At 37.0% G+C, this 26,719-nt stretch overlaps 1 protein-coding gene across 2 annotated transcripts in view; it reads left to right on the forward strand.

Annotated features, from left to right (window-relative positions):
• Window positions 1-20,143, forward strand: part of znhit6 (zinc finger HIT-type containing 6) — a 41,463-nt gene extending 21,320 nt beyond the window's left edge. The window contains exons 8-11 of one of the 2 annotated variants that reach the window (XR_014629590.1): window positions 6,778-6,855; window positions 14,891-15,015; window positions 17,918-19,045; window positions 19,149-20,142. Coding sequence is in view for 1 of the 2 variants with exons in the window: in XM_084428551.1 (XP_084284677.1) it covers window positions 6,778-6,855; window positions 14,891-15,015; window positions 17,918-18,504 (790 nt within the window). In the remaining variant the exon portion in view is untranslated. Of the gene's footprint in view, window positions 1-6,777; window positions 6,856-14,890; window positions 15,016-17,917 lie in introns of both variants that reach the window. The other variant, XM_084428551.1, reaches the window with a different exon arrangement.
• Window positions 20,144-26,719: the final 6,576 nt, after the last annotated feature.

Raw genomic sequence — 26,719 nt, forward strand, 5'->3', positions numbered from 1 at the left:
ATTGTGTCTGGCTCTTTTTGTCAGTTCTCTGAGTATACTTATGACCGACTGCCAGGGGGAAAAAAGTAACTTCTCCACATAATGATGAAAGTGGCGATTGTTTCTTCATGGAACGGTTTTAGAGCCATTTGGGTCAGCACATTATTATTATTATCATTATTATGACTTGCAGATAAAAACGTCCACCCTTTTATTCAGACCACGGAGTTCAGCTGGAGCGTAAATGCAGAAATGAAGCTGTGGTCTGGAGTTAGAAATAAACTCTTTACACTGTGATAATAGGCCACAGAATCAACACTAGAACAGAGTTGGGCGTCTCTTGGATGACTTGCTCATGATTCAAGGCATCTTTCAGGGAGAGTTTTGATAGATTTGTAAATTGTGAAATCCAACGCTGACGTTCAACAGTTTTACCCCAGAGATCAGTGCCGATTCATGTGATTATATAACAGTAGCTCATTAAACGTGTGCAGACGAGTCGCTTAAAGTGGTGGAGTATCATCTTTAAGAAGTAAAGTAAAGGTATTAATACCCGTCCCTGGTGTTACTCGGCTCTAGAGACTGTTGCTGGTCTAGTGCTGATTTCTCATCTACACTTGATGGTCTTCTCTGTATGGAGTTAACATAGTCTCAAAATTAATTTATTTAAAATATATGATTCACAAATGTGTAAGCTAAGATTATTTATTTGCTAGGGCTGGGTTAAAAATATAGATTTCTCGATCTGAATCGATTCTCTTTCGATGAACCGAAATCTATTCTTAAATCCCAAGAATCGATCTTTTAGTCTATACTGTTTTCAGTCTATGAATGAACAAAACTTTGTAGCGCCTCTCATCCAATAAATCGTAATTGTTACTTGGAAACATAGTCTCAGCTTTCAAATGGTCAACTTTATAATGATAAATACTGCTTTGACACTCTTTAATGTGTGTTTAAAGTAACCCTAACACCGTGTCCTAACCAGACGCGCTGTGATAAGATTCCAGCGACAAATAATTTGTCTGTCCACACTAGATGCGATGCGGCTGCGAGATGCGTAAAAAATAAATCAAAACCCACAGCCAATCAGAACAGCGTGTGGGCGGAGTCAGCCAATCAGAACAGTGTGGGCGGAGTCAGCCAATCAGAACAGCGTGTGGGCGGAGTCAGCCAATCAGAACAGCGTGTGGGTGGAGTCAGTCAATCAGAACAGCGTGTGGGCAGAGTCAGTCAATCAGAACAGCGTGTGGGGGGAGTCAGTCAATCAGAACAGCGTGTGGGCGGAGTCAGTCAATCAGAACAGCGTGTGGGGGGAGTCAGTCAATCAGAACAGCGTGTGGGCGGAGTCAGCCAATCAGAACAGCGTGTGGGGGGAGTCAGTCAATCAGAACAGCGTGTGGGCGGAGTCAGCCAATCAGAACAGCGTGTGGGGGGAGTCAGTCAATCAGAACAGCGTGTGGGCGGAGTCAGCCAATCAGAACAGTGTGGGCGGAGTCAGCCAATCAGAACAGCGTGTGGGCGGAGTCAGCCAATCAGAACAGCGTGTGGGTGGAGTCAGTCAATCAGAACAGCGTGTGGGCGGAGTCAGTCAATCAGAACAGCGTGTGGGGGGAGTCAGTCAATCAGAACAGCGTGTGGGCGGAGTCAGTCAATCAGAACAGCGTGTGGGGGGAGTCAGTCAATCAGAACAGCGTGTGGGCGGAGTCAGCCAATCAGAACAGCGTGTGGGCGGAGTCAGCCAATCAGAACAGCGTGTGGGGGGAGTCAGTCAATCAGAACAGCGTGTGGGCGGAGTCAGTCAATCAGAACAGCGTGTGGGGGGAGTCAGTCAATCAGAACAGCGTGTGGGCGGAGTCAGTCAATCAGAACAGCGTGTGGGGGGAGTCAGTCAATCAGAACAGCGTGTGGGCGGAGTCAGTCAATCAGAACAGCGTGTGGGCGGAGTCAGCCAATCAGAACAGCGTGTGGGCGGAGTCAGCCAATCAGAACAGCGTGTGGGTGGAGTCAGTCAATCAGAACAGCGTGTGGGTGGAGTCAGTCAATCAGAACAGTGTGTGGGCTGAGTCAGCCAATCAGAACAGCGTGTGGGTGGAGTCAGTCAATCAGAACAGCGTGTGGGTGGAGTCAGTCAATCAGAACAGCGTGTGGGCGGAGTCTCGCGGCACCAGAGCGTAATCTTGACGGCACTCGCAAGAAAATGGATAAGTCGCTACATAATCAAATTCACAAATATTACACCATTTAAATATTATTCAAATACACAGGCTACTGAGGTACTAAAACAATCTTTGTCACAGAATACACTTGTTTGTTCACAGTTTGAACGTTCTTGTTTCCATTTGTTTAATTTCAAGATCTGAGGTGAATTATCCACTGTTGCTTTTACAGCTACAAAGCTGGAGCACTAAATGATATTCAGAGTCACATGACACGCTTTTAACATTAAATAAAGCACATAAACAGCACCTGAGATTATCATCGCCACACTCTGTGTTTGTTGTTCCAGCGCGACGTCGCAGAGAAATAGAAACCGTTTCTGAAATAGAGTCGTCGCGTGTCGCCGTCGCGGCTGGTTAGGACAAACACTCTGATTAACATGGGGAAGAACCTTTATTCTTCATACTTCATCGCAGCTTTCATTGGCCAAGAACCGTCCAATCACAGTTCGTGTAAAGTCGATGTCCCTATGATAACAGATCGCCGTGCTTCTAATATATTATCAAACCAAGAACGTAGTGCAAGTTTTCTGCAGCAATGGAGCCGTGAACTTCACTTACTGAAAATCCAGCGTGTAGTTGATCCTAATAAGCGCCCGTTGTCACAGTTGTAAACACGACGCGTTCTTTTTCCATGAGGGGGTTTGGCTTCACGTTAAAGAACGCGACACACACGACTACGGGAAGACCTGCAGATTTAGAGCTATCAGAATACGGCTTGAAGTGTTTGACATGTTGAGTGCCGTATGCATCTGTGGGCGACTGAGGCTGAGCTAACCGCTAGTTATCTCCAAAACTTGGAACTGAATCGAATCATAAGCTTGTGAATCGAAATAAAATCGAATCGTGAAGTTTGTTTCAATATCTTGCTTTAAATATTTGCAATTTACAAACTCATAATCAGGGTTATTATAGCAAACTAAAACCATAAAAAAAGATTTCCGTTACTTGAAATAAAATAATATATATAGATATATATTATATATACATTATTTTTCATTTGATGTAACGTTTTTAATTTCATTTAAAGTGATGTAAAACTTGGCCTAAACTTTTAAACAATAAACCTAAAAAAATAAAATAAAAATAAAAACAATTCAAAAAATTATATCAAAATAACGCTGCTCATAATTCATAATCACAAAATACAGAATTTTTTGTGATTTTTTTATTTTATTTTATTTATTTATTTATTTATTTATTTATTTATTTATTTATTTTATTATATTTTTTATAATGAAGTCTAACATTAGGAAAGGCTTGATGTTGTTATAAACACTCATGCACATTTATGCTTCTTGAGTCACAGCGTTGAGCGTATTGTGATTAGATTGAAAACTCGCATCTGATTGGCTGAAAAGAATGTGATCCACACACACACACACACACACGACGATTTCTTTTTTGCAGAAGCAGATCAAACAATCCATTTGTGTTTGCAGAAACATTAAGAAATGTGCAAGCATACTAGTGTATTGATGAACTGTGTTTTCCATGGATGTGCATTTTAGTATTTTGTGAATATGAATTCTGTGAATAAGTGTGAATAATGTATTTTGTAAATGAGACTCCATATCTCTGCTGGTCTTTCTGGGAGTATAGATGAGAGTTAATTGTGTCTGGAAAACATCGAATGAACTTTTTCCAGAGCAGAGTGTGTTTGAATGATTCAGCATCACGTCCAAACCCTTTTTCCCCGTCGTCTCCGCTTGTTACGCAACCTCGAGAGCAGCGAATGCATTGTTTCGGTGTCAGGAATCGGCTGTCAGGACATGTTCCACGCTTCCACACGAGTGTGTTTGTGTGCTTTGGATCCTCCGCTGATCAACACTGGCGGGTTCGGCTCCAGTAATGGGTTGAAGTGAATGATGGGTTTTATCAAGATAACCATCAGCTTCAGGAACACAATGGAGAGGCGTCACTGCGGGTTGAGCTGCCGGACACTGGTGTGTGTGTGTGTGTGTGTGTGAGGTTTAGGGCAGTTTCACTCGCGGTCAAGAGTTTGGATGCATATTCTTATTCTCTATTCAGACTATTTTCCACATTAGAGTAACAGTGCCGTGATGAAAACTCTTAAATAATGCTAATTATTCAAATCATAAATCCAGAAAATGTGTGGTTGTATGTGTGAATATATTTAAATTTATGTTTGCATAAAAGAATTTTCAGAAAAATTATAACTTGTCATTGGGCCCTAAAATAGAAATATATAATTAAATTGTTAAAGTTTTTTCAATTCAATTTATTAAATAAATCGTTAAAATAAAATGAAATAAATCAAAATGAAATAAATTGTTGTATATAATTTTAAAATATAATTGTTATTATATGCGTGTCATGATTTGTAAAACTTTAGTGTAAGCATTAAAACAGAATCCAGTAAAAAGAATTTTGGAAAAAAAATAGGGCCCTAAAAATGTACATTTTTGTTAAATTGTATTTATTACATGATTTCAATTAATTATATATAATTTTTATTAGTAAAATGTAATTTAACCATTAAATCGTAATCCAAAAAAATGTAAATGGTACAAAAATAACAATTTGGGTTTCATCAGGCCTTACAACTTCTACATTTGAATATTTAATTCATATTTAGGCATAATTGATATTTATCTCATTTTAAACATTTCAGCAGAGGCGAGTTTTAAGATCACGAGAAGTGTAAATTCAGTCAAATGAGTCTTACCAAACCAGCTAGTTAGTCTTATCAGGCATGACGTATATATTCACCAATAGAGTCGACATGAAATCCAACCTTTATTAATGTGTGTCCAGTGTTACTCGCGTTATATCAGTAAAATGTGTCGTGCCTGTTTTTCTCTTTACACGTCTTTCCTTCCAAACACACACGTCACCACCTTCAGAAAGTGCCTAACTACGTCACGCACACACACACACACACACACACACACACACACACACACACACACACACACACACACACACACACACACACACACGTCACCACCTTCAGAAAGTGCCTAACTACGTCACGCACACACACACACACACACACACACACACACACGTCACCACCTTCAGAAAGTGCCTAACTACGTCACACACACACACACACACACACACACACACACACACACACGTCACCACCTTCAGAAAGTGCCTAACTACGTCACACACACACACACACACACGTCACCACCTTCAGAAAGTGCCTAACTACGTCACACACACACACACACACACACACACACACACACACACACACACGTCACCACCTTCAGAAAGTGCCTAACTACGTCACACACACACACACACACACACACACACACACACACACACGTCACCACCTTCAGAAAGTGCCTAACTACGTCACACACACACACACACACACACACACACACACGTCACCACCTTCAGAAAGTGCCTAACTACGTCACACACACACACACACACACACACACGTCACCACCTTCAGAAAGTGCCTAACTACGTCACACACACACACACACACACACACACACGTCACCACCTTCAGAAAGTGCCTAACTACGTCACACACACACACACACACACACACACACACACACGTCACCACCTTCAGAAAGTGCCTAACTACGTCACACACACACACACACACACACACACGTCACCACCTTCAGAAAGTGCCTAACTACGTCACACACACACACACACACACACACACGTCACCACCTTCAGAAAGTGCCTAACTACGTCACACACACACACACACACACACACACACACACGTCACCACCTTCAGAAAGTGCCTAACTACGTCACACACACACAGACACACACACACGTCACCACCTTCAGAAAGTGCCTAACTACGTCACACACACACACACACACACACACACACACACACGTCACCACCTTCAGAAAGTGCCTAACTACGTCACACACACACACACACACACACACACACACACGTCACCACCTTCAGAAAGTGCCTAACTACGTCACACACACACACACACACACACACACACACACACACACACACACACACACACACGTCACCACCTTCAGAAAGTGCCTAACTACGTCTCACACACACACACACACACACACACACACAACAGTATGATGTAGGGCTGCACGATATTGAAGAAAAATGCGATATGCGATAACTCATTAAATAATGTGATATTTGATACGATAATGCTTAAAGTGTGTAAAATAAACTTAAATTATCTTTAAAATGATATAACCTACAGATGTGTTTCACATTCATTTAGTGACAAGAAAACACCCCTAAACTTCTGCCAGTGAACATCAGTAAACCACAGGTTCAGGTTATCCTACATTAGGGTTATTAAACAACACAAACTGAATAATCAAATGTAAAACTAAAACACTGCTTAGTCTTCACTGTGTGAATTATATATATATCCTGATTCTTTATTAAAGCTACAGAAGTTATTCAGCCGAGAGAGTGAGGGATTTTCTCTTCGTCTTTAGTTCATGACTCCAGTTATTGCAAGCCGTTGTGATATTCATATCGTTGTGATATATAGTGCAGTCCTAGTGTGATGTTGCAGGATGTGTGTGTTTGCAGAGTTTGTCTGATCTCACGCGCGTGTGTTTCCAGGTTAAAGCTCTACGTCCACAGCCCTCGTGAGGAGATCAGAGCGTTCCTGAAGGCAGAGCAACAACACAACTCTCTCAGGTGAGAGACTCTCTCTCTCTCTCTCTCTCTCTCTCTCTCTCTCTCTCTCTCTCTCTCTCTCTCTCTATCTATCTATCTATCTCTCTCTATCTATCTCTTTACTCTCTATCTCTTTCTATCTATCTCTCTATCTATCTATCTATCTATCTATCTCTATCTATCTCTCTATCTATCTATCTATCTCTCTCTATCTATCTATCTGTCTATCTATCTCTCTCTCTATCTATCTATCTATCTCTCTATCTATCTATCTATCTCTATCTATCTCTCTCTCTATCTATCTATCTCTCTCTATCTATCTATCTGTCTATCTATCTCTCTCTCTATCTATCTCTCTCTCTCTATCTATCTATCTGTCTATCTATCTCTCTCTCTCTATCTATCTATCTATCTCTCTCTATCTATCTATCTATCTCTCTATCTATCTCTTTACTCTCTATCTCTCTCTATCTATCTGTCTATCTCTCTATCTATCTCTCTCTCTATCTATCTCTTTACTCTCTATCTCTCTCTATCTATCTATCTATTTATCTGTCTATCTCTCTATCTCTCTATCTATCTCTCTATCTATCTCTTTACTCTCTCTATCTCTCTATCTCTCTATCTATCTCTTTACTCTCTATCTCTCTCTCTATCTCTCTATCTATCTCTCTATCTATCTCTTTACTCTCTATCTCTCTCTATCTATCTATCTATTTATCGGTCTATCTCTCTATCTATCTCTTTACTCTCTATCTCTCTATCTATCTGTCTATCTGTCTATCTCTCTATCTATCTCTCTCTCTATCTATCTCTTTACTCTCTATCTCTCTCTATCTATCTATCTACCGGTATTTATCTGTCTATCTCTCTATCTATCTCTCTATCTATCTCTTTACTCTCTATCTCTCTCTATCTCTCTATCTATCTCTTTACTCTCTATCTCTCTATCTATCTATCTATCTATTTATCTGTCTATCTCTCTATATATCTCTTTACTCTCTATCTCTCTCTATCTATCTCTCTATCTCTTTACTCTCTATCTATCTATCTATCTATCTATCTATCTATCTATCTCTCTATCTATCTCTCTATCTGTCTCTCTATCTATCTCTTTACTCTCTATCTCTCTCTATCTATCTCTCTATCTGTCTCTCTATCTGTCTCTCTATATATCTCTCTATCTCTTTACTCTCTATCTCTATCTATCTATCTCTCTATCTATCTCTCTATCTATCTCTCTATCTGTCTCTCTATCTATCTCTTTACTCTCTATCTCTATCTATCTATCTCTATCTATCTCTCTATCTATCTCTCTATCTGTCTCTCTATATATCTCTCTATCTCTTTACTCTCTATCTCTCTATCTATCTCTCTATCTATCTCTCTATCTGTCTCTCTATCTATCTCTTTACTCTCTATCTCTATCTCTCTATCTGTCTGTCTGTCTGACGTGAAGGTACACATTTACATCTTATCAGTTCTTGCTCTCCCTGGGAATGGAACCCATGACCTTGGCGTTGCAAGCGCCAGGAAAGCTTTCCATCGCACACACAGTTCTTTATAGTGGAAATGGATTATTAAACGTTCTTCACACTAATAGAACATGGCTCTTTTAGAAGCTGATCACTGAAAGGTTCTTTGTGGAACCGAAAATGGTTCTTCTGTCGCATCTCTGCACTCTGAAAAAATGCTGGGTTGTTTCAACCCATGTTTGGATTAAATACAGACAAACCCAATCGTTAGGTTAACATTTTATTTCACATTTTAAACCAACGGTTGGGTCTGACCAATGTGTTGAAACAATCAGCAATTTTTAGAGTGTGTGGAGTGTTTATTGGGTTCCAGAAAGTGACCAGATTATGTTGCATGTTTAATTAAGCAAGAATCTCTCAAATAAAGACCAAATAAATCAAATTTGGTGTAAAAATTCCATATTTTAGCAGTCAAATCAAAAGCTGTTTTCTGCTGCTAAAGCAAATCCACTTTGATGAGATTGATACGGTAAAACCCACGCCATCGTTACTGTTCGTATCACTGAGATTCAGATATGATAATGAGTGTTTGCTTTCTGACCAATCACAACAGAGCAGCTCTCAGAGAGGCGGGGCTTAGAGAGACTGAATCTTTGATCGAAGCGTTTCAGACCCTGTAAGAAAAGAGTTGCTGTGCGTCATAAATAAGGTGTTTTTGACCTTGGATGCGTGTAAACCTGTTGTTTATCAAGATTCTGTTGATGTTCTCATCACTTTAGGCCTAATCTTAGCATGTGACGTGTGTTTTCGGCTTCCTGTCCTTGTAAATGCCACTTGAGTGATGTGTGTGTTTTATAGTGTCTTTGGTAAGAACTTAAACGTACCCGGAGAGAACGGAGGCTTTCGATTGGCTGAAACCCTCTCCTTGATTTATTCCTCCTTGTATGAAATCGACACAAAATGCTTTATGGGAATGACATCACTGCTCATAAATTCCCCCGGAGTTACGCAGTTTTATCGCTTCGGGACTCGTCAGAGATGATTTTGTTTTCCTGTCAGAGACGCGTTTGAGCCTGAGCTGATCCTGGATCAGTGGCTTCAGTGTTTTCTGTCATTCATTTTTAATCGAATTAATCACAAATTGATTGCACATACATTTTGGCTTAGAAATTACCCAGTCAATTGTTTGATGCGAAAAGCATTGGATAGACATAATCATTACAAAAAAGAATTATGCAGCTCAGAGATTGCATGAATATGAGTGAAAAATTATATATTATATAATATAAAATATATTTATTATCGTCATATTGACTAATCCTCCTCGGATGATTTTTATTTTAGCTTTATTAAGGACTTATTTATATTTTATTTTGTTATTTAATAAAATTTGTGTACATGTGTGTAATAAATAAATAAATAAATAAATATACATATATACACACACATATACATTTTATTGATACATTTTATACATTTATACATTTTAAATGAATATATTTTATTCTTTTTGCAAATAAATAACATTTCATATTAATAATATATATATATATATGCACACACTTTTTTAAAATATTTAAATTAAAAATATATAAATGCACAATTTTTTTATATATATAATATGATTATTTATTATATTATATATAATTTCTTTATGTATTTATACATTTAATTTTATTATTTAATAAAATGTCTTAATATTTGTTTATAAATAATTAAATTATTAGAATATGTAATACATAATTTATTAAATAATAATTTTTTTATATATATATATATATATATATATATATATATATATATATATACACATATACATAAAATGTAATGAATGAATAAATTTTGAATTCTCTTGATTCTCCGAACTCTTGACCGCTAGTGAAACTGCCCTAAACCTCCCTCACACACACACACACACACACACACACACACACACACACACACACACACACACACACACACACACACAAACACAAACACACAAACCTGTAATGGAATTTTCTGACAGCTCGCTAGTTTTTATAATTGAATGTTTGTGCACAAAAGAACAAGATTAAAATAGATCAGATTATGGAGTTGCTCGGCTAAAATGACTGTTTTCCACTTAAAAGATGGAAACATACCTGTGGTTGAGAGTCTCTTGTGTGCTCCAACACACACACACACACACACACACACACACACACACACACACACACACACACACACACACACACACACTCTCACTCACTCACTCACTCACTCACTCACTCACTCACTCACTCACTCACTCTCACACACACACGCACACACACACGCACAGACACATACACACACACGCACAGACACATACGCACACACTAGGGATGTCCCGATACCACTTTTTCCAGACCGAGTCCGATACCGATACTTTCATTTTTGGTACTCACCGATACCGTAACCGATACCTGTATTTTTAATTTTCAATTAATTTTTATTTCATGCATTTGTAACTTTTAAATGTATTGGTAGAGAAACCAAAAGAATATCTATCATATTAGTTGTTTATTAAATTTAAACTTAATTTGTTCATCAAATATATACAGTGAGGAAAATAAGTATTTGAACACCCTGCTATTTTGCAAGTTCTCCCACTTGGAAATCATGGAGGGGTCTGAAATTGTCATCGTAGGTGCATGTCCACTGTGACAGACATAATCTAAAAAAAAAAAATCCAGAAATCACAATATATGATTTTTTAACTATTTATTTGTATGATACAGCTGCAAATAAGTATTTGAACACCTGTCTATCAGCTAGAATTCTGACCCTCAAAGACCTGTTAGTCTGCCTTTAAAATGTCCACCTCCACTCCATTTATTATCCTAAATTAGATGCACCTGTTTGAGGTCGTTAGCTGCATAAAGACACCTGTCCACCCCATACAATCAGTAAGAATCCAACTACTAACATGGCCAAGACCAAAGAGCTGTCCAAAGACACTAGAGACAAAATTGTACACCTCCACAAGGCTGGAAAGGGCTACGGGGAAATTGCCAAGCAGCTTGGTGAAAAAAGGTCCACTGTTGGAGCAATCATTAGAAAATGGAAGAAGCTAAACATGACTGTCAATCTCCCTCGGACTGGGGCTCCATGCAAGATCTCACCTCGTGGGGTCTCAATGATCCTAAGAAAGGTGAGAAATCAGCCCAGAACTACACGGGAGGAGCTGGTCAATGACCTGAAAAGAGCTGGGACCACCGTTTCCAAGGTTACTGTTGGTAATACACTAAGACGTCATGGTTTGAAATCATGCATGGCACGGAAGGTTCCCCTGCTTAAACCAGCACATGTCAAGAAGTGGCTCTGTAAGAAGCATATCAAGGTTCTGGCGTGGCCTAGCCAGTCTCCAGACCTAAACCCAATAGAGAATCTTTGGAGGGAGCTCAAACTCCGTGTTTCTCAGCGACAGCCCAGAAACCTGACTGATCTAGAGAAGATCTGTGTGGAGGAGTGGGCCAAAATCCCTCCTGCAGTGTGTGCAAACCTGGTGAAAAACTACAGGAAACGTTTGACCTCTGTAATTGCAAACAAAGGCTACTGTACCAAATATTAACATTGGTTTTCTCAGGTGTTCAAATACTTACTTGCAGCTGTATCATACAAATAAATAGTAAAAAAAATCATATATTGTGATTTCTGGATTATTTTTTTTTTAGATTATGTCTCTCACAGTGGACATGCACCTACGATGACAATTTCAGACCCCTCCATGATTTCTAAGTGGGAGAACTTGCAAAATAGCAGGGTGTTCAAATACTTATTTTCCTCACTGTATGTAATGCACTGCATATTCATTACTGTATCAATTATATATAGATAGATATTTTTGTAAAGTTGAAAAGGGTAGCCTATTTAGTCAAGAGCAGTGAGTAATTTATTTGTCCTTTGTTTGGTTAAAAACACAGCAGCAGATTAATTAAACTGCTGCACCTTTAACTGTGCGTTCACACTGGACGCGAATTCGCGTCAAAAGCGTGAATGCACAAAAAGCACTAATAAAATCATTCGCGCGTAACGCGCCAGATGCTCAATTCGCGCCATTCATACATGAGTTTTTGACAGTTGAGTTTTGAGAGAGTTGAGTTTTTGACAGTTGAGTTTTGAGAGAGTTGAGTTTTGAGAGAGTTGAGTTTTTGACCGTTGAGTTTTGAGAGAGTTGAGTTTTTGAGAGAGTTGAGTTTTTGACAGTTGAGTTTTGAGACAGTTGAGTCTTGAGAGAGTTGAGTCTTGAGAGAGTTGAGTCTTGAGAGAGTTGAGTCTTGAGAGAGTTGAGTCTTGAGAGAGTTGAGTCTTGAGAGAGTTGAGTCTTGAGAGAGTTGAGTCTTGAGAGAGTTGAGTCTTGAGAGAGTTGAGTCTTGAGAGAGTTGAGTCTTGAGAGAGTTGAGTCTTGAGAGAGTTGAGTCTTGAGAGAGTTGAGTCTTGAGAGAGTTGAGTTTTTGACAGTTGTGTTTTGAGAGAGTTGAGTTTTTGACAGTTGAGTTTTGAGAGAGTTGAGTTTTGAGAGAGTTGAGTTTTTGACCGTTGAGTCTTGAGAGAGTTGAGTCTTGAGAGAGTTGAGTCTTGAGAGAGTTGAGTCTTGAGAGAGTTGAGTCTTGAGAGAGTTGAGTCTTGAGAGAGTTGAGTCTTGAGAGAGTTGAGTCTTGAGAGAGTTGAGTCTTGAGAGAGTTGAGTCTTGAGAGAGTTGAGTCTTGAGAGAGTTGAGTCTTGAGAGAGTTGAGTCTTGAGAGAGTTGAGTCTTGAGAGAGTTGAGTCTTGAGAGAGTTGAGTCTTGAGAGAGTTGAGTCTTGAGAGAGTTGAGTCTTGAGAGAGTTGAGTCTTGAGAGAGTTGAGTCTTGAGAGAGTTGAGTCTTGAGAGAGTTGAGTCTTGAGAGAGTTGAGTCTTGAGAGAGTTGAGTCTTGAGAGAGTTGAGTCTTGAGAGAGTTGAGTCTTGAGAGAGTTGAGTTTTGAGAGAGTTGAGTTTTTGACCGTTGAGTTTTTGACCGTTGAGTTTTGAGAGAGTTGAGTTTTTGACCGTTGAGTTTTTGACCGTTGAGTTTTTGAGAGAGTTGAGTTTTTGACAGTTAAGTTTTGAGAGAGTTGAGTTTTGAGAGAGTTGAGTTTTTGACAGTTGAGTTTTTGACAGTTGAGTTTTTGACAGTTGAGTTTTTGACAGAGTTGAGTTTTTGAGAGAGTTGAGTTTTTGACCGTTGAGTTTTGAGAGAGTTGAGTTTTTGACCGTTGAGTTTTTGACCGTTGAGTTTTTGACCGTTGAGTTTTTGAGAGAGTTGAGTTTTTGACAGTTGAGTTTTGAGAGAGTTGAGTTTTGAGAGAGTTGAGTTTTTGACAGTTGAGTTTTTGACAGTTGAGTTTTTGACAGTTGAGTTTTTGACAGTTGAGTTTTTGACAGTTGAGTTTTTGACAGTTGAGTTTTTGAGAGAGTTGAGTTTTTGACAGTTGAGTTTTGAGAGAGTTGAGTTTTTGACAGTTGAGTTTTGAGAGAGTTGAGTTTTTGAGAGAGTTGAATTTTGAGAGTTGAGTTCCTCATTGAAGGCTCGGTCCGGCTTGTTTTCCTTCGCTTTATTTTTTTGCCTCTTTGTTTTGGCCTGTAAAACTGAAGGAGTGTGTGAGGATCTGTGAAAGAAGGAGTGTGTGAGGATCTGTGAAACAGAAGGAGTGTGTGAGGATCTGTTGCCTGCATGTTCATCAACAGCGTATGAAAGCGTCTGTGTTCTTCACGGATTCCGAATCCCTGATTTACGAGGCTCTCGACTCCTGACGGATTCGCTGATGTCACGAGAGAGAGAGTGAAAGGCCTCGGTGTGTGTTAAAGCTGTTCCTGATTCATGTTAAACGAGTTTCCAGCCGTGAGTTTTAGCCTCCGGTTGATGTTTATGGAGATTCCTGTCGTTCCTCCAAACATGATGTCATGGGAATGTTCTGGAAGAGAAGAGCTTCAACACCGAGATGCATTAATATTACAACTAATATAATTACATTCATGATTAATCAGTGTGGTAACGTCTCTTCTGCTCACCAAAGCTGCATTTATTTGATCAAAAATACAGTGAAAATTATTAAATATTATTCTGATGTAAATCTGCTGTTTTCTATGTGAATATATATATATATATATATATCATTACTCCAGTCTTCAGTGTCTCAAGTTTCAAGTTAAATTCATTCATAAAGCACATTTAAAAACAGCCACACGACTGACCAAAGTGCTGTACTAAATCTAAATACAAATTCTAAATATACACACTTAAGATAATACACACAAATCTAATATAATATAATATACACATTTAAGAAAAAAAAAATCTAATATAATGATTTGATGCTCCAATTTTCTGTATTTAACATTAGATGTGTTAAAATAATGAAACATCTAATTAATAAATGATAAATTATATTGTTTATTATATTTTGCATGAGGAACATTTTTAGGTTCCTAAATAATTTTGGGAAATTATCAATGTTGAAAACATTGAAATATCATTAAAAAGGCTGATTGAAATCTCCAGATATGCTTGTCTGTGTTTTGAAATGTGACTTCATTTGTCGGTGTTGTTTTTGGCAGGTTTCTGGAGCTTGACCTGAAGAAAAGTCTGCAGGAAAACCTGATGCACAAGACTATCGTGGAATACCCAGAAGTCTTTGTGGTTCTGAAACAGCACAGTCAGGAGTTCCTCGCTCACACACCGGGTACGAAACACACAAAACACTAAACACACAAATACTGCACATGTGCATATGGAGGATATCATACATCACAAGCAGAAAACATGCTTTATTCATTCATTCAATATTAAATGCATTATTAATTATTTTGCATATGGAATTTTCTTAGGTTTTTAAATAATTTTGTGCAACAGTTTTTGACATTTAAGCAAGTACTTTGCTGATAAAAGTTTATTGATATTTTTTATTTAATTAATTAATTAATTAATTAATTAATTAATTCGATGTTAGATGTTTTAAAAATAACATGATCAATTATAAATGACATTATTAATTATAATATTTTGCATAAGAAACCTGAATTTTTTTCCTAATAATTAAGGAATAATTTGCTTGGCAATTAAGCATATTTAGCCCCATTCTTATTTTACTAAAATTGCAGTAATTGCTAATTTTATGTATGTATTTAACATAATATTTTATCCGTAATAGCTTATAGAACATTTTTAGATTTCTTTCATTACAACTGTGGATACTTATAGAGCATTATTTACTCCTTATTTAACTTTTTTTGTTGAGTTTAATACTTTAAATAATTCTAGCAATTACAAAAAAAAAATCAGTTTTTCATTAATAGGAGATGTTTAATTAATCATAATGATAACTTATATTATTAATTGTTTTTTTATCAATTATAAACATTTTTGCATTTTTATAGAGCATTATTTACCCCTTATTTTGCTTTTTTAAAGATAATACTTGACAATTTTAGCAATTACTAAAAATGTTCAGTATTGAATTAATATTAGAAGTGTTAAAATAATATATTATTCATGATAAATTGTATTATTAATTATATTTTGCATGAGGAACATTTTTAGGTTTCTAAATACTTTTTTTTTTGCATATCTATACAGCACTATTTACATTTTATTTTCCTTTTTTAAAGATAATACTTTAAATAATTTTTGCACTTACTATACATTTTCACTCTTTAATGAATATTAGATGTGTTCAAATAATAATATATTATTATTTATTATATTAAAAATGATATTTTGCATTAGGAACATTTTTTAGGTTTCTAAGTAATTGAGAAATTATTTGCATTTACACTACCTGTGTATTTACTTTTTAAGTTTATTACTTCACATTTTCAGTATTTAATTAATATTATTTTAAATTAATCATATTATTAATATTATTAATTATCGTATGTATGCAATAACATTTTTACATTTGTAAATAAAAAAAATTCTCCCCCTATTCTTATTTTACGTTTAAAACTTTACTGAAAATTGTGTAGTTATTAATATTCTCAGTGATAAATGTCACTTCTATAATATTTTATAAAAAATTTTAGTATATTACATCAGAGAGTGTTTAATCATGATAAAAAGCTCAGTTCCTGCATCTGTGAGATGAACCTCATTCATTCTCTCTCTGATCAAGCTTCCACTGAAACTCTCTCTTCATGTGTTAAAGGAGAAGTTCACTTTCAAAAAAACTTTTGCTGATAATTTACTCACCCCCATGTCATCCAAGATGTCCATGTCTTTCTTTCTTCAGTCGCAAAGAAATTAAGGTTTTTGATGAAAACATTCCAGGATTTCCCCCCATGTAATGGATTCTATTGGGACCCAAACGGTAGAAGGTCCAAATGACAGTTTAAGTGCAGCTTCAAAGGGCTTTAAACGATACCAGACGATGAATAAGGGTCTTATCTAGCGAAACGATCGGTCATTTCCAAAATAAATAAAAAAGTTTAAGTTTTATAAGCACAAACGCTCGCCTTGCTCTGTTCTGTGATGCGCGTTCGTGACGTCACGTAATACGCAGTTACGTTGAAAAGGTCACGCTTGACGTGTTTACAAATGTGCAGGAGGAGGACCATATACACATTTTCAAATGTATTTGTGTCAGTTTATCGTTTAAAATGCCCATTTCGTGTGCGTATCCTGGGTGTTTTAATATTAAAAAGCCAAAAAGAACATTTTCTTCAGGACAGAAATTTTTCAAGCGTGACCTTTTCAACGTAATTGCGTATTACGTGACGTCACGAACGCGCATCACAGAACAGAGCAAGGCGAACATTTGTGCTTATAAAACTTAAACTTTTTTATTTATTTTGGAAATGACCGATCGTTTCGCTAGATAAGACCCTTATTCATCATCTGGTATCGTTTAAAGCCCTTTGAAGCTGCACTTAAACTGTCATTTGGACCTTCTACCGTTTGGGTCCCAATAGAATCCATTACATGGGGGGAAATCCTGGAATGTTTTCATCAAAAACCTTAATTTCTTTGCGACTGAAGAAAGAAAGACATGGACATCTTGGATGACATGGGGGTGAGTAAATTATCAGCAAAAGTTTTTTTGAAAGTGAACTTCTCCTTTAACTGTGTGGCGTAACTCGTTCATCTCTGATAAAGACCAATGAAGGGCTGTTGATGTGGGATAGATCCTCAATAACCTCGGCTTGATTTGTTTATAGCGTTTGCGAGTTATCTCACCATAAAGATGTTTATGGAGAAACACACACACACACTTATATGCAGAAGATGTGTGCTACTGGCCGTGGCGGAACTCAGGCGTTCCTGAAAAGGTCGAGGGAGAAAGGAAAATGTACTTGCCAATGGGGTCAGAAAAATAATCTTAATTCAAACAGAAACAACATTATTTTTCTCCCCATTGGCAGATCATTTTGCTTGTTTTTAAGCATCAACTCACTTCATTTTTATTTATTTCCCCAGAAAACAAGACTTAATATCTTATATCATTTCACTCATCTAGTAAATGCATCTTGATTTAAGAATGTTTGATATTTGGACTGGAAACAAGACAAAAACACTGAGTAAGAAAAGCATGTTTTGTTGTGTGCTATTATGCAGCAAGCAAACGTCCAACCTTCTTCCTCTGGTTTCAGAGCGTTCCAGAGCGAGTGTCTCCAGTTCCCCGGATAAACCGCGTTCAGAAGTGTCCAAGAGGCCAAAAGTCGTGCCAGAAGACGAAGAGCTGGAGGACGGAGAGCTTCGAAGTGACCAGGAGGAGGAAGACGCTGAAGATGATGATGGGAATCTTGCTGAAACTGAGAGTCAAGTGCCAGTAACACATCATGATGATGATGATGATGATGATGATGATGACGGTGGCAAGGAAGAGCTTCACAACAGTGTTCTGGAGGCTAAAACCAGCCAAAAGCAAGAAATGATGATGGTTTCTGGTGATGTTGATGGTCAGGACTGCACTGAGACCTTCACTGATGAAGACTATAAGTCTTCTGTTTCACAAAACATCGCTGGACTTCCTGATGAAAACACAAATGCTGATAGTGTTGCTCAGCAAGAGACTGACGCTCAGCATGACTCCAGTCAAACATGTGTCGACGGAGGTCAGAGTTCATCATGCGATCCTTCTGATGCAAGCGAAACTGAAGGCCAGAAGAACACGCATGATGCAAGTAACATTTATTCCAGTGAAAGTCACATTAGTGCAGATGTTACACTAGTGTAGCGCCGAAGTATGGAAGCTTGTTTCCGCCACTGAGTGAAAAATAAAAAAGGGAATTGTGACTTTTTAATCTCACAATTCTGACTTTTTATCTCAGAATTACGTGATATAAAGTCGCAATTGCGAGAAATATACTTGAAATTGACTTTTTTTCTCAGAATCGCATGTTTATATCTCGCAATTCTGACTTTATAATACGCAATTGGGAGATATAAAGTCAGATTTGCATGATATGATGTCGCAATTGCGTGATATAAACTATTCTGAGGTAAAAAACAAAAAATAAGACGCAATTCTGACTTTATATCTCGCAATTGTGTGATAAAAAGTCGCAATTATCTTTTAAAATGTTTTATTCTGTGGCGGAAACAAACTTTCATACCGAAGCCCTCAAAAGCACACGGCAAAAACTGCTTTTCTTACTCTTTTTGTCTTGTTTCCAGTCCAAATATCTAACATTTCTTAAATCAAGATGCATTCACTAAAGTATTAAAATGACATAAGATATTAAGTCTTGTTTTCTGGAGAAATAAATAAAAGTGAAGTGAGTTGATGCTTAAAACAAGCAAAATGATCTGCCAATGGTCAGAAAAATAATGTTGTTTCTGTGTGAATTAAGATTTTTTTTTTTTTCACCCCATTGGCAGATCATTTTGCTTGTTTTAAGCATCAACTCACTTCATTTTGATTAATTCCCCCAGAAAACAGGACATAATATCTTATGTCATTTTACTCATCTAGTAAATGCATCTTGATTTAAGAGTTTTTCGATATTTGCTCTGGAAACAAGACAAAAACAGTAAGTAAGTAAAGCAGTGTTTGTTCTAGTGAGGGTCACAGAACGTTCCTGGTGGTAATCAGACTGTAGTTGATAAGACTTCAGAAACGACACCAGATTAAGATGACAGCGGTAACTGTTGCCGAGGCAACGGACTGTTTTGACGACTGATGTTTTTAAGTTATAAATCTATATAACGCTGATAAGTGATATCAGGTCATTGTGTTCATAGAGACGGACAAAGCTCACGCTTTTGCAGAACTCGTGAAATGCTGTACGTTCTGTTATCAGCCTCAGGAAATGATGTTGAAGTAGTTGTTCAAATTATTTGTTTTTGTCTTGATTTATGTGAATATAAAATGTATATATAACAAAATTTGTGCCTGAGCATCCTCAGTTTCCTGCGATTGAAGGATTGGTGCGCTTCACATATACACGCATTTTTTATTCCGACATGTGTTTTTTGGCAAACATTTGTGTATTTATGTAGAAGTATTTTTATGCCACGTGCTTCTTTAATAAACTTCTGCATCTGTTTGTGAATGCTGCCTGTTAATGATGCACATTTAGGGGTCGTTCACACGATGCCGTTTTTAACCAAAAAAAAGAAAACTTTAATGCATTTCACCGTTCATTTACACAACAGCAGCGTTTTGGGGCCTGAAAATGAACATTTTTGAAAACTCTGCAAGTTTTAAAGCGATACCGTTATCGTCTCGGTGTAAACCAGTTATTTTTCCAGCTGAAAACTAACCTTCACTATTTTTCTTGTTCAGTTATTTCCTGCAAATGGAAGGTCAATTGCATTCTGGGATAGTTTTACTGCACATTTTGTCAAATGTAGTAGGTTATCCAGGATTTCCATGCACAATTTCATGTGATTTCTTTATGAAATTTGAGGACACAGATTAACTTTACTTTTGTGATAAAATATTATTTGTAATTTGTTTCTTTTGCATTACGTCATTGTATTTTTTCTACTGACTAATATATTTTATTATGGTATTTTATTTTAAAAAAATCATTCATTTTAATGTTGTTTTTGTTTTATTTGTTTATTATTTAAATCAAAATCTATTTCTTCTAATCATGTGTATGTATATATATATATATATATATATATATATGTGTGTGTGTGTGTGTGTGTGTATGTATGTGTGTGTGTGTGTGTATATATATATATATATATATATATATATATATATATATATATATATCAAATATTAAATTTTTTTTTTATTATTGTAATCAAATTTAGTTAAATCTTCTTTTTTCTTTACATTTTTTATTAGAATAAGAGTAATTTTTCTCCAAACATTTCCACGGACCCTAGTTTCAAAACTGCTGTTCTGAATATAGGCTACCTAATGTGTTTTTTTGGTTTTTTTTGCACATTGCATTGCATCAATACGTCTAACTAATAGATATCATCATACTTCCCCAGTTGATTGATTAGTTTAAGAATTGCAAACAATTTTCTGTTCTCTGAGATGTTATGTTTAAATATGCACTAATATACATATATTTCCAGAACATAAATCTGAACATTGGATAAAGCTTTATACATAATTCTTGTTTTATTTTGTTGACATATTACAGTTAAAGGTTTTTACAGATGGGATTTAGGATTTCTCTTTTTCTCACTGCATAAATCAGAAAATACTGTCAAAACTGTCAAAAAAAATTATTTTCACAATTTTTAGGAATAAATTGTTGTAGAAAACCAGGCGAATAATATATGAACAAACCCTTCAGTAAAAACCTTCAGAATATAGGCAGGAATAAATCTGTAAGTTTTGGTGTTTGTAACTGCAGCTGAAGTGGAGGACAAACTCTTTAAAGATATGTAGTGTATTTGAAATCTACAGACGCAAATAGAAAAGTTCAATAAAAGCAACACTTCGGTGTATTTTGCATGTTTTCTTTCCACTAGTGTAAAACAACTCTATGAAACGCCAAATAGGCCAAAATCTCAGTTTTTTTTGCCTGTAGTGTCTCGCCTTGAGAAAATCACACTATCGGACGGAGAAATTTAGCATCAGTGCGCATCTCTAGTTTTAGCTTTATTTCAGAATAACAGGACTTGATTTTCTCCAAGAGGAATTGGAGATGAAAATACAAAAGTGGCTGAAATATAATGTCAGCTAAAAAAGGAAAGTAGTTTCATTATAATTTTTCTTCCCGTATGAATAACGTGCACTCATAAATCCTTTAAAATAAGACCAGAACATGAGTTAAGAAAGTAAATAGTGTCCTTTCAGACTTCCGGTTGACGTAATGTGTTTATTAGTGTATCTGAGGGCATGAGCCTGTGATGAGTTCTATCTGTGGACTCCAGAACGATGTGTGTTTGCAGCGGATGTGTGTTTGCAGAGCGATGAGAGTGTGTTCTGCCCATCACGGGTGAGATTAAGCTGTTTTACGCTGAAACGATCACCACAAACTGTGATGAGTGCATCCCGCTGTCGAGTGAGTGTTATCGAGAACAGGCGATGAACCACACCATCAGTCTCAGACAGGACAACTTTTGTTTTCTAGTACATCGGGTCCTGAAAGCATTAATTCGGACCAGAGATATTCTGTCGTCTCAGTGTGAACTCGTATCTCTGTGACCGTTTGTTTGCCAGAAGAATTATACAATCCTGCAAAGGGTCCCAAACAAACATGAACAGATTGTTTGAAGGTCTTGTGGAAACATGAGAAGGAAACAAGAGATGTGGTTTTTGTTTAAATATTTCAACTTGTAATTCAGTTTCTCAGATATGTGGTTTGGGCTTCGCGTCGTGTGTAATTGCTAGAGATGCACTGATATAAAATTTTGACTGATACCAATAACCGATATATTGGCCGATAAATCGAAATCCAAATTCTTAATAACTTTCTGAGATCCTGATTACAAAAACAAAAGTCTCTCCATTAAAAGCCACGTCCCAAAACACAATAATGTTCGCATTATAATTGTATGAAGCCGATATCACGGCACATAACTATATTTTCCTTATTTGAAGCGATTCCAATCATATTCAAGCAATTTAAAGCCATCATGTTGAACATCTGAATAAGTCTCAGCTGAAGGAAATAATACATTATTTATTACTTTACAGTAATACAGTATTATTATACTTGTGTGGCTGTGATTCTACACTGTTAAATGTCGCTGTAGATTAGTATATCCAATATTGATCTAGTATTATTTACCTGGCCAGATGTTTCGGTTGCATTTCTTGCGTAAGATGCTCTAATAGTCATTGTTTTTGCTGGAGATCATCGTTCTTGGACTCGTCTGTTGTTTAATAATAATAATAAGCGCGTGCTCTTGCCCAATATGAGTATGATCTGTGCAGCTGCTCTTCATATAAAGCACATATTGTCTGTTTTGACACGACAAAAAATACTTTTCTTAATTCGTATTTCTGCTTTATTCCAGTCCAAATATCAAACATTTCTTAAATCAAGATGCATTTACTAGATGAGTAAAATGACATAAGATATAAAGTCTTGTTTTCTGGAGAAATAAAAGTGAGTTTTTGCTTAAAACAAGCAAAATGATCTGCCAATGGCGAGAAAAATAATGTTGTTTCTGTTTGAATTAAGATTATTTTTCTCATCTAGTAAATGCATCTTGATTTAGGATTTTTTTTATATTTGGACTGGAAACAAGACAAAAATACTGAGTAAGGAAAGTATTTTGTATTTTTTTGCAGTGTATGATCATCAATCCTAAGATAACACATTACAGTTTATTTTGGCCGAGTTACGCAACCAACGTTTTGCCGTTTGTCTCGTTTACTTGCTTCTACATGATTTGATCTCTGAATATCCTTTATGGATATTGTTGTTGCAAACTACACTAGCATTCAAAATGTTGGGGTCGGTAATATTTTATAATGTTTTTGAAAGTCTTATACTCACCAAGACTGCATTTTTGTGATCAAAAATACAGTAAAAACAGTGAAATATTATTTACAATGTAAATCATCTGTTCTCTATGTGAATATATAGTAAAGTGTGATCAAAGCTGAATTTTCAGCATCATTACTCCAGTCTTCAGTGTCACATGATCCTTCACAAATCACTCTAATATGATGATTTGATGCTCGAGAAACACTTTTTGTGATTTTTGTGGAAACCATTTTTGATGAACAGAGTTTTCAAAGAACAGCATTTATTTGAACAAGAATCTTCTCTAACATTTAAATGTCTTTAAAGAAACCCTGCTGTCCCCAAACCCTTGAACAGCAGTGTATATCCTCATTTTATCACTATACTAAACCATTTTGGTGCATCACATGAAGCCAGCCCATCAGACCAGAGCTGGTCACTTCAGTCGCTCGTGTGTGCATCAAGCTTGGCAGGCCTGTAGTTGTTACGAGCATTTCTAAGTAATCTCACGTCACTGTGGAGTTAAATCCATGTGTTTCTGCACAAGAAAACACCCGGGGAGCATCTCAACCTGGCTCTCGAACCCTTCTCCACAGACAGCAACACTAACGCTTCATTTCCCCGTCAAAGAGCGCTTTGTTTCAGCAGATAAACACACGTTTCTGCTTTTCTTACTTAGCATTTTTGTCTTGTTTCCAGTCCAAACATCAAATATTTCTTAAATGAAGATCCATTTACTAAATTATTAAAATGGCATAAGATATTAAGTCTTGTTTTCTGGGGAAATTAATAAAGATGAAGTGAGTTGATGCTTAAAAAGCTAAATTATCTGCCAATGGGGAGAAAAATAATGTTGTTTCTGTGTGAATTAAGATTATTTTTCTGACCCCATTGGCAGATGATTTTGCTTGTTTTAAGCATCAACTCACTTCATTTTGATTAATTCCCCCAGAAAACAAGACTTAATATCTAATGTCTTTTTACTCATCTAGTAAATGCATCTTGATTTAAGAATATTTGCATATTTGGACTGGAAACAAGACAAAAACACTAAGTAAGAAAAGCACTTTTTGCAGTGCTCAACCTGGCTCTCGAACCCTTTTCCACAGACAGCAACACTAACGCTTCATTTCCCCATCAAAGAGCGCTTTGTTTGAGCAGATAAACAGACGTTTTTGCCTCTCCGCTGACGCCTTCTCTGGAGCGCTGGCTGATTTTCGTTAAGTTCATCATTAGCGCTTATGTAACGCTGTCTGCGGCATGTCGTCATTGCTTACATCCAGCGCCTGTGTGAGATGAGGTGTGTGTCAGGGCTAGTTAAGCGCTCTTAATAGTGACTGTTCCCCAAACTCTCTCTCTTTGGCAGCGTGTCTCACACACCCGTTTAGTCTCACTCGAGCTGTTCATCATCGCACACAAACTCACTCCAGCATGTTCTCGAGACACATGGATATGATATTTCCAAATGTGTGAGATGTTCTGTTACTTTTAGTGTTCAGATGCACCATTTTTGACCCAAAAAATGAACATTTTGTTATTGTTTACTCTTAAAAATAAAGTTTTTTATGGGAATTGATGGTTCCACGAAGAACCTTTAACATCCATGGAACTTTTCCATTGCACAAAAGGTTCTTTGTAGTCAAAAATGGTTCTTAAGATTGAAAGATTCTTTGCACTACTGGTTCTTTTAAGGGTTCTCTGGGAAACTCAAACTGGTGGTTTTATGGCTTTTTCTGTGAAAACCCACATTTGGAACCTTAATTTTCAAGCGTTTGTTGATCAAAACCTTTGAAACCGTGCAATGAAAGTAAATGTTGTTGGACCTCAAATGTATTTTGTGTTCGCAGAAGAAACGCACACAGGTACAGGAACCACATGATTAGTAAATTTTTTGGCTGGACTGGTCCTTTAAAACAAAAACAAGAAATAAAAATAAAGGTTCTTTATTGGCATCGATGGTTCCACGAAGAACCGTTAACATCCATGGAACTTTTCCATTGCACAAAAGGTTCTTTATATTGGAAAATGGTTCTAAAGATTGAAAGATTCTTTCCACTGCTGGTTCTTTTAGGAACTTTTCACCAAAAGGTTCTTTGGGAAACTCAAACTGGTGGTTCTATGGCTTTGCTACGAAAACCCACTTTTGGAACCTTTATTTTTAAGTGTATGTTGATCAAAACCTCAAAGAAATATGTTGAAAGCCGTGCAATGAAAGTCAATGAGCTCCAGAGTTGTTGGGCTCTCAAAATCTCTTGCATACAGAAATGCATAGAACCACATGATTAGATTTTGTCTGGACTGTCCCTTTAAAACCTTCGGCAGCTCTGTATTTGGCCACTAGGGGTCATCAGTGAAATGACGGACAGGTAAAACCCCAACGAGAGACACATTTGAAGAGGACAGGAGAGATTATGCATGTTAACCTTCTCTTCTTAATGGACCATAAAACCTGTATTTGTCATAAAGTGCATGCAAGTTTATCAAAGCTGTTTCATAAATGAAAGATTGCATAACAAATGACTGCATTCATGATGCCAAGTGGAAAACCATTGAAATGACTGTTTTCATTCCATTTGACTTCATCACCGTCAGCTGTGTTATCAGTCTTATTTGTTTTTATAATTTTAGTCCTTTTTTTAGTTGTCTGCATCGTCATATCTCGAGGAAACGTCTGGCGCTCTGTCCTACTCAGATAAAAACTGCTTAAAGGTCTCCATGGTGTGTGATATAACCATCCGCTTGTGTTCCCGATGTCCGTCGGGATGTCATAATACCCAGCTTGCTCTAGGACAGGATCTCTGTTCTTTCAGAAGTGGCATATTTTTAGCAGAAAGGCCCGAACCGAACACGCTGCTCCCAAATACTTTCCGACATCTGCCGACCATCAGCGTGTCTGCATTCCTCAGCTGGATTTCCTTCACCTGGATCAAACCTCACTGGAAATATATCACTCCAGATGATACGGGTTTAGAGACACACTTTGTCTTGTTTCCAAAAGCATTTTTTTTTGCAGTGCAGGGAAGATGGACAGATGCCCTGCGGATCTGGCCTACATAATGCATGATGATTACAGCGTTATAAAAGTCTCAGATCGAAGATAAGATCGATATTCATTAAACCCATGTGCGATGTCTAAACAACAAGTGCATGAGTGGCTTGTTGAGGAGTTATATAAAACATTAAACCATTAAGACCGCCTCTTCCATGTGATGTTTTAGCTCTGAAAGCTCCGGTAAACACATACTGGAGCTCCGTTTGGAAAAGCACTCTAGATTCTGGGCGTAGCTCCATGTTTTCTGCTATTGCTGGGTCTCTTAATTGTTTTCTTGAAGGAACTAAATGAGCGAGAGTCTCAGGTTTTATTGTAGGAAGCAAGTAGAGTCTCACAGTTCCCCAATAGCATTCCATTCACCAGAGATGAGAGAGAGAGAGAGAGAGAGAGAGAGGGAATGTTTTGTTATATAACCATCCCTTCATTCAATCAAGGATTGTCTCTCAATTCACGCATGTTTCAACATCTTTCCACAAGCATTCAAGGACTCAACTCGAGGTGTTCAG

The sequence above is a fragment of the Rutilus rutilus genome (genome assembly GCF_951802725.1).
Source record: "Rutilus rutilus genome assembly, chromosome: 13".
Classification (NCBI taxonomy): domain Eukaryota; kingdom Metazoa; phylum Chordata; class Actinopteri; order Cypriniformes; family Leuciscidae; genus Rutilus; species Rutilus rutilus.